The sequence below is a fragment of the Tursiops truncatus genome, chromosome 3 (assembly GCF_011762595.2).
Source record: "Tursiops truncatus isolate mTurTru1 chromosome 3, mTurTru1.mat.Y, whole genome shotgun sequence".
In the NCBI taxonomy this organism is placed as follows: domain Eukaryota; kingdom Metazoa; phylum Chordata; class Mammalia; order Artiodactyla; family Delphinidae; genus Tursiops; species Tursiops truncatus.
In genome coordinates this window covers 168,294,768-168,303,874 of record NC_047036.1, presented here as the reverse complement: position 1 = coordinate 168,303,874, position 9,107 = coordinate 168,294,768, and the positions used below count along the sequence as shown (strand labels likewise).

General features: G+C 56.6%; 1 protein-coding gene across 6 annotated transcripts in view; it reads right to left on the bottom strand.

Moving 5' to 3' along the window:
- ZBTB7A (zinc finger and BTB domain containing 7A) overlaps positions 1–9,107 on the bottom strand; it is a 28,015-nt gene that overhangs the window by 5,459 nt on the left and 13,449 nt on the right. For 5 of the 6 annotated variants that reach the window (XM_033854692.2, XM_033854694.2, XM_073803445.1 and 2 more), the window contains one exon: positions 1,149–7,499. The exons of the other annotated variant lie outside the window; for it this stretch is intronic. In XM_033854692.2, the coding sequence (XP_033710583.1) occupies positions 6,998–7,499 (502 nt within the window). In that variant the 3' untranslated portion in view covers positions 1,149–6,997. Of the gene's footprint in view, positions 1–1,148; positions 7,500–9,107 lie in introns of those variants that run through there. 6 annotated transcript variants of the gene reach the window in all.

Here is a 9,107-nt window from a genome sequence, read left to right as displayed (position 1 = left end):
GGACCCGCAGCTGGGTGCCCGGCCCCCCGCCCAGCACCCTTGTCCCCCGGAGGCCACACCTGGTTCTCCAGATCTCCTGTGCCCGCCATTCTTTCTGCTTTTTCTTTTCTTCCCCGCCGCACCCCTCACCCCCAAGACCCGGAATATTTTTTCTTTGTATAAACAGAACTCTCCTAGTCAGGAAGCAATATCATTTCAGGTCTAAAGAAGAAAGGGACATGAATCTGGTCGAGGGCAAATTCAGTTTTACTGTATAAACTCGGTTGTGCAGTTCAGCCCTCCCTCCGTCTGCACTGGCAGCCGAGGGCCGCTGTTTTCTAATATTTGTATTCTAATTTAATTGTTTTTTAAAAACGCAAATAAAAAAGTCAAGGTGAAGCTACCGCAGCGTCCACTTCTCTGTGCGTCGGGGCCATGGCTGGGAGCAAAGGACAAAACCTGTGCCCTATCCACGCTTCTCCTGGCCTTGTGCTGCATGGCCTTCCGGATTCAGAAGTCACAGCATTTGGTCAAATGAGAAAGATTCCACCTTGAACTGCGAGGTCCAGTGTGTGTCTCCTGGACCGGGCAAGGAATTCAGACTGAGCCACTGAATCCCAGGATGGCCCCTGCCCCCCTGGGTGGCCAAGAAGATACACAAATGGCCAATAAGCTCCTTAGAAAGATGCTCGACATCATCAGTCAACAGGGAAAGGCACGTCACAACTGCCACCTCACCCCTCACCCCCACTAGGACGGCTAGATGGCGAGGACGGGGATTAAGTGAGGACCTCGAGCTCGCCGGCGGGAATGTAAGATGGGGCAGCTGTGGTGGGAGAGTCCTGGGCTGGAGTTGTCATCTGACCCAGCAACTCCGCTCTTAGGTGTCTACCCCAAGGTCAACGAAAACAGGCTCACGTAAACACTCGTACACACCTGTTCACAGCAGCATGATTCACAACAGCGAAAGGGTTGTTGTGAAACAATAACCCTTTCATCTGGGAAAAATCCAGATGTCCACTGACAGGTGAATGGACACACCACGTGTTCCATCCACCCAGTGGAATACGATTCAGCCTTAAAAAGGAGCGGAGCACTGACGCTCGCTACAGTGTGGATGAACCTCGAGGACGTGATGGTCAGTGAGAGAAACCAGACAGAAGACCACATAGTATGTGATTCCGTTTATATGACATGTCCGGAACAGGCCAATCCACAGAGACAGGGGTTAGAGGTCACCAGGGGCTGGGAGAGGGGGATATGGAGTGACTGCTAGTGGGGAAGGGGTTTCTTTGTGGGGTGATGAGGGTGTTCTAGAACTAGATGGAGGTGATGGTTGCACAATTCTCCGAATATGCAAGAATTCTCTTAGCGGGGGAGGCATGGGAGCCTAACCGAAGATGCCCTCCTGGGCCGAGTGGCTGCAGAACCATCCTTCACCATCATCCGAGGCCTCCAGTCTCCCTCTTGGCTGGCTCAGGTCCCCTTGGGGTCTGTCTGTGGAAGCCCTGGTCCCCTACCCACCCTGGCCCGAGTTGGAGACCTGGGTCCATGTTAAGCACAGACAGGCAAGTGACCTTGCTGCTGATGGAGGACCCCCGGAGCCGCCACTCTGCATCCTCCCCAAGCTCCTGGCAAAGGCTGGCTGGCCCTCCTCTCCCAGGCCGCGGCATGGCCATTGTGTCCCCTCGGGGCCCCTCCATCACCCCACCCCCACCCCAACCTGCTGGCCCCAGTCTGACGGAGACAGACGGGAGGAGGGCTCTTCCAGGGCCCTCAAAGTGGCTGTGTATGATGACCCCAAACCAGAGGAGGGGCTGCAGCCTAAGACCCCTGTCCCCAGTGAGGGGACCCCGGCCTGACTTCCCCCGGGAAGCGTGGGTGGAAGCAGCCAGCTTGGATCCTGGCTCATGTCAGTGGGGCCCAGCGTGGGCTGGCACCTTGGGGCCCTCTGGCAGACTTGATGTTCCCGGGCTGAGGCCACCCCAACCCAGGGCCTCCAGAAACCCTGCAGTCGGAGGTGACCGAGGAGGCTGCCCAGCCGGCTCTCCCTGCCCACCCCCATCCTCGCCCTCACCGGCCCTCAGGTCCCTTCCTGGTGCCACCCGCCCATGCCCCGGGGTGTGGGTCACCTCCTCTGTAGGGGCCCCAGGCCTGGTACTACTGGCGACACCCACACCACCCTGGAAGCCCAGAGGCAGGGTCACTGCATCCACGCCCCTGCCTCCCAGGCCTGGTAGGAAGGGTCAGACTGAGTTTGAAGTCCTCTCCCTGGAACCCAAGTAGGGGGGCCCGGAGTGGTGTTGACAAGGGGCCCAGCCCACAGGGAAGGGGCCCCCCAAACCCTCCATCCCCGCTCCCAGCCTCCCCCACCCCGCCCCAACAAAACACAAAGAACATCAAAATCAGGCAAATGAGGCAGCAGCGGTCGTAACAGGCTGCGTTTAGTGGTTTTTTTATGTACAAGAAAAATGATTTTTTTTTGTCTGGTTTTTCATCATCTTTTGTCTTTTTGTTTTTGTTTTTTTGTTTCTTTTATTACTTTTAAAGCTTCTCCCTCCCCACCCCCCAAAAGTGCATTTTTATCAATTTTTTTTTTAAATCTCCCACACTTTATAAAGACTCTCAAATACAGTCTATGGAATGTCTGCTCTGTGCTCTGTGCCCCCGGTGGGCGCCACCCCTGCCCCCCTCCACCAGGCCTGGCCCCCCAAAGTCCAAGGCACCTCATGTCTGGGCCCGGGTGGGGCAGGGGGGACCCTGGGCATTGGGACCCCTGGCCACAGCCTTCAGGCAGCCCCAGCCAGGCGATGGAGGTCTCCCCAGCCCCCTCCATCTCCTGCCCTGCCCCCCCACCCCCCGTGTAAATCTATATATTTAGTGCGAGCTAGTCTTACTCTGAGGTTATGGCTCCTGGGGTGCCCGAGCCCCAGGCCCTGACCCGTCCTGCGCCAGCCAACATCCCCACTCCAGGAAGGCTGCTTCCTCAGCTTAAATAACTTTTTTAAAATAAAACTGCAAATATAAATATCTTTCTTTCTCAAAAAATAGGATTTTTGCTTTTTTTTTTTTATTGATTTTTTACTTTTTTTCTTCTGCTTTTCCTTTCACTCTCGTTTCTTGCCGCCTACAATCCTGGCTGCCTGGACTGCCTTGGTCCTGGAGGAGCCCCTGCCTCTTCTGTCCCATCACATGCCACGAGGCCGTTCCCTCCACGGACAATGGGTCTCAGTAGTGCAAAGACTCCCCAGAACACTCTTGAAGGGGCTGGGGGACCCCTCCCCCCTACCTAAGACCCCCTCCCCCTTGGAAGGAAGCAAAGGGACAGCCACGTACAAACAGGGTGACAAGACAGGATAGCCATGAGGGGTCTCCTGGGCGAGCCGCCCACGGGGGGCAGACTTTGGTATGGCCCAGGGGAGCCCAGCTGGGCACAGGTCCAGACTCAAACTCTTGTCAGGCTGGGCCTGGTCCGGCACTTTACATTCACTGGTTTTTAAGGTTTGTATTTTTTTGCCTTTTTTTTTTTTCTCCTAATCTCAAAAGGCGGGGTGGGGATCAAGGTGAGGGGGCTAGCCAGGGGGCAGCAGCAAGGGTGCTAATCTCTCTCTCCCGGGTCCTGCAGGCTGGCGACCGCTCCAGGTGAGGGCTCCGGCCCCCACCATCCTGCTGGCCCACCGCCGTCGTCCCAGGACGCCCTCCCCCCCACCCCTGCCGGAGCCCCCTCCTGGAGTTCCCCCTGCCTGGACCTCACTCATACACAAGCGCACACACACATTCACGCAGCTTCACCAAGATGATGGAAATAACAATTTCGCTGTTTTTCTTTTCTTTTTTTTTTTTTGTACCAGGCAGTTAAAAAAAAAAACACCCCAAAAAAAGAAACCACAAAAAAAAAACCCAAACAACCAAACAAAAAAACTTTTTGCTCTGTCCTTTCTGACCAGTCAGCACGTTCCCCCTCAAAATTTTTTTTTTGTTTGTTTCCTGAAACGCGAGAATTCAGCAGTATCTTTGGCAACACTTTATCACGACCTTAATTTAAAGAATAAAAATAAAATTGATCCACGTCTATATACAGTATGTGATTGCGCGGAGTTGGGGGGCAGGGCCTGGGCTGGGAGGGCGGGGGTCCCGGCTCTGGGCCCATGCAGATGCTGCGGCCCCCGGGGATGGGCTGGTGGGCAGCAGGAGAGGGGTTAAGGCGGAGTGGGTGGGCAAGGCTGGCAGAAGCTGAGCGCAGAGCTAGGGGTAGGGGTTTAGTGCAATTCCCGAGGAGGTTTGTGTTAAAGTGTGCTCGGCGGGGGTTCAGCCCTTGCCCCCGCTGTAGTCCCAGAGGCCTTAATCCCCCAAGCCTGGTCTCCCCCCACCCGGCCAGGACGACAGCTGTGATTTTTCAGTTGGTTTTATTGCGAGGGGGTGTGTGGGTAGTGGGGGAGAGGGCTGTCCCTTCAGGGAACCTCTCTGGGATGGGGTAGGGGTGCAGGTCCCCCTAGCCTGGGCACTCGAGCTCCCTGTTCAGCTTGCACGGGTTGTTCTCTGAGAGAGCTCGCCCCACGATGCTGGGGTGTGGGCGGGGCCACCCGGCCCTGGGCTCCCCTGCCACCCCCCTCAGGAGGGGGGGTCCTGAGACATCTGGGGGGCTGACAGGCTCAGGGGTGGGGGGAGCAGGAGGAAACAAAAAAACTGTCCTGTAGAAACAATGATGAAAGTTGCCTTCTTTAAAAGCTTCCCTTTAAAAACAAGAAAGAGATGGGGTCTGTCACAGAACCAAGGGGCACGGGGTGACGGGCCAGCAGCTAGAGGCGGGGAGCGGGGACACCCCCCGCACCTCCGGCTTTTGACGAGGAAGGGTCTCCGCTCAGCAGAGCGTCTATTTACAGGGCCCCACGCTAGGGTTGCATATGCGACGGGGGATGGGTGGGGGGGAGGAGGGTGCCCCGGCCTCTGGCGACACGGCCTCCCCAGCCCTGGCCCCAGTCCGTGGCCTGTGGCTCGGTCAATGCCGGGCCTTTGGGGAGCCAGAGGCTGGGGGGAGGCGGGTGCCAGCCCCCAGGTTACAGTCAGTGCCTTTGAGTAAAAAGAGGGGTGCAGTGGGGGGTGGAGTAAGGCCCTGGAGGTGAGGCCCCCTGTCACCCACCTCGGTGGGGATGGTGTATCCAAGATGGCAGCTCCTCGGTGGCCACAAGGAAGGGCGGCCATGTTGGAGGGTGGGGGGACAGCAAGGGTCGGGGGACAAGGGCAGGGAGACGGGATTGCTCCGGCTGGTTGGAAGGCCAGCCCTCTCTCGGGCCCATCCCTGAGCTGGGGAGTCGGTAAGGAGGGTCCCCGCGGACACGGGTGGCCACTGTATGGCTAGCAGGTGAGGAGACGTCTCCAAATCAGAACCCAAAAAGGGACAGAATGGGGCGGGGAGGTGCTGGGCGGGGTGGGGGGGACACGGCAGAAACACAAAAACCCCGCAGTCCTGCCTGCAAGGCGAGCCCCCATGGTAAAGCACAAATACCTCAGAAGGCTTCGCCCTCACCCGTGACTTCCTGACCCCCTTCTCACCTCGGGGAACAGAAGTGGATTCTACGTCTGTGGTGGGTTTCTTTTTTTATTATTTTGTACAAAAATAAATCGACTTTTAGGAATTTCTGTTTGCTCTCTCTCGCTCTCTCTCTCTCGCTCGCTCTCTCGCTCTTATTTTTTTTTTTGTCTTTTTGACTTTTCATAGAAGTTGGTTGCAACTTGTAAACATGTTTTTAAATTAAGAATTAAGATAAAGTGTAGTACCCGTTCTGTTACAAAGTGCCAAGACTTCTATTTGTGGTTGGTTGTCTTGTTGTTTTTTTTTTTTTTCCTTTCATTTTTGTAAAATCTTGTTTTTATTGCTTTTGTGACATTGGAACTTCTGGACACTCTCGCTCCCCACATCCCTGCCACCGTGAGACCCTGCGTTCCCTCTGCTCTTGGCTCTCTCACCCCACAGTCGCCTGCTCCTCTGAGGAAAAGTATATTTTATATATATATATATCTATATATAAATTTTGTTTTTAAGGAGGAAAAGAGAAAAAAAAATCTAAAAAGTGCTTTTAAAAATCGGGACAGGGCTAGGGGAAGGGGAGAGGGTGAAGACAAAAAGTTTCGAATCTCCAAACGTCTCATGGGGTCTGGGGTGGGCCTGGGTCGGAGGACCAAGACGGGGGTGGCAGGGGCACCCTGAGTGGCGGCCCGCAGGTCCCGCCGGGTTGTAAGTGCCGTGAAGGAAGGCGGCGGGGGCCCTTGGGGAGTCACCCTGGTGCCCTCCCCCCCTTTCCCCGTCTTCTCCCCTTTCTCCACGCCTGGAAATAAATAGATTTGTGTCGCGGTGGCCAGGAGATCCGGGGGACCACAGGCAGGGACGGGAGGCAGGGAGGCAGGTGGGGAGACGGAGGGGGAGACCCCCACTTCGGAAGTGCCCTGAGGAAGGAGGGTGGGGGTGCGGATGGGGCCGTTTTAACGTCCGCTCACAGCGGACACAAATCATTTTTAAGGTCTTATCTCAAAAGACTCTAGAAATCAGCGGGGGCGGGGCAGGGCAAGGAAAAGAAAAGCCCCCCCCTCCCCCGCCATCCCCGGCCCACGCCCCCGTGACCACCCTCACCCCTGCTGGGACCTGGGGCCCTGATCGGGCCTCCGATGGGACCCCAGACCCCGAACCGCGGGGCGCCCGGGGAGCTCAGAACCCTCGTATCCCACAAAAACCCCAAGCTGAGCCCCGAAAGCCATCAACGGGGTGGGGGGCAAGCGGGGCTGGGGGTGGGGGGGGCGAGGGTCCCCGTGGAGGGAGAGAACATCATGAAGGAGAAAAATCTGAGAAAAGCACTACCCTAGATTCTGTGACGCTTCATATATATATATCTGTATATATATATATATAGATATAGATATCTGTATATAGATAGATTTCTTTTTTTGTGTTTTTTGGGGGTGGTGGGTGATTTGCTCTCTCTCTCTCTCTTTCTCGGGTTTCTGTTTTCTCTTTTTTTGGTTTTCAAGCGAGTCCGGCCGCGAAGCTGCCATCGGCGGTGGCCCCGGCGCCCCCGTCGCCTCCCCCAGCGGCGCCCGCTACATTCAACCTGCCCAGGCCGTCAGGGCTGGCCTCGTCCTCATCCTCGTCCTCGTCCTTAAAGTGCTTCTCCTGGCCATTGCGCCGCGCATCCGGCGACCCGGGCGGGGCAGGGGCGCCGGGCGGCACAGGGGCCCCCGGGGCGGGGGCGGGGTCGGGCCCCCCAAGCCCGCCACCCCGCACCCGGGGCTTGCGGCCGCGGCGTGAGGGCACGCCGTTGCAGCCGTCCTTCTTGAGGTGTCTGTGCAGGTGGTCGGAGCGCACGAACGTCTTGCAGCAGCTGTCGCACTGGTAGGGGCGCAGGCCAGTGTGGACGCGCATGTGGTTCTTCAGGTCGTAGTTGTGCGCGAACGCCGCCCCGCACTGCTGGCACAGGTACGGCTTCTCGCCCGTGTGCTTCCTCATGTGCACCTTGAGCTTGTCCTGCCTGTGGACGGGCCGAGGGTCAGCTGGCGCCCGGCCGGGCCCATGCCCAGGATGGAAGCCCCCCGTCCCCGCCAGCCTCGGCGCGGGGAAACCGGGACCCTTGCGGAAAGGTGGGCTGCGGCAGGGGCGCCCCCGTTTTGCGGGGAAAGGGGGTGCGGGTCCCCATTCTGAGAACAGCACCAAGGAACCCACTAAGGTGTGAAAAGGGTCTTGGACCCCGCTCGCTGTGTGGCCACGGGGAAATGGCTGAACCTCTCTGAAACCCAGTTTTTCTTTTGGCCGCACTGCGGGATCTTAGTTCCCCCACCAGGGAATCAAATCCATGCCCCCTGCAGTGGAAGCGCAGAGTCTTAACCACTGGACCACCAGGGAAGTCCCACTGAAACCCTTTTCTTATGCATAGGAGGAGGAAGATAACAGGCCTCCCTCCCACCTGGGGCTCTGCCCAGTGGCAGGTGCATGGCTTCACACTACAGGCATTTACTGAGCACCTGCTGCATAGCAGACCCCGTTCCAGGTGCTGAAAATGCTACAAGGAACAAGGAGGAATGCCGGAGTATTTGGTAACAGAGAGGGTTAAGCTGTCCTGGCTTTAGCACTGAAAGTTCTGTGTCCTGGGAAACCCCTCAGTCACTGAAAATCCAGAGCAGCTGGTCACAGTAGTAACCAAGTCCCCACCCCAGGGACCCCACCCCCTACCCCCAGTTCCTGCCAGATCTCCCCTCACCTCTGCCTCCCTCTGCTCTGGCCACACTGGCTTCCTGGCTGTCACCCCAACACGCTGATAACAAGGAGCCTGCCTCAGGGCCTTTAAACATGCTGTTCTGGCTACCTGGAGCACTTTTTTCCCTCCCAGATCTTCACAGTTGAATTTCAGCCCAAACGTGATCTCCTCAGAGAGGCCCTCCCAGACTCCCTCAACCCCGGTCCCTCATGCCACCGCCTTTGTTTCTCATCTGTCTCCCTGACTGGACTGTGAGCCCTGAAAACAGGGACTGGGTGTGATTCCAGGGCCCCTCCATGCCCATCTCACCCACAGGGAACTGTGTGGACCTGGCTCAGCCTGGGGCCTTTGGCCCACAAAGCTGGTCACCATATCAGCTCTGGGGAGGCTATGGCCCAGGTGTTGCTCTGTCCCCTTGAGCCCTTGAAATGTGGCTGGTCCAAGGTGAGATGCGTAAGAAGTGCAAAAGGCACCCCAGATTCTGAAGACTTCATTTGCTCAATGTACTGTACAATATCTCATTTATAATTTTGCTTATTGATCACATATTGAAATAGAACTAATGGACTATGTAAAAATATGATTAAAATTACTTTCACCTGTTTCTTTCACTTTTTAAAAATGTGGCTGCCAGAAAATGTAGAGTCACGGAGGTGGCTCACATGATATTTCTATTGTACTATGCTGGTCCATAGTGATGTGGGTGGATTCCTGCCTGGAATCCACAAGGCAGGGGCAGGGACCTGGGTCTCCAGAGCTCTGGGTAGAATCTGACCTGCTCCTTGCTGCAGACTCTTATGCTCCACTGAGTCACTCAGGGTCTCTCCCTTCTGATGCCCACCAGACTGAGAGCTTCTTCAGTGCCAGGACTAATAAACTCCTACT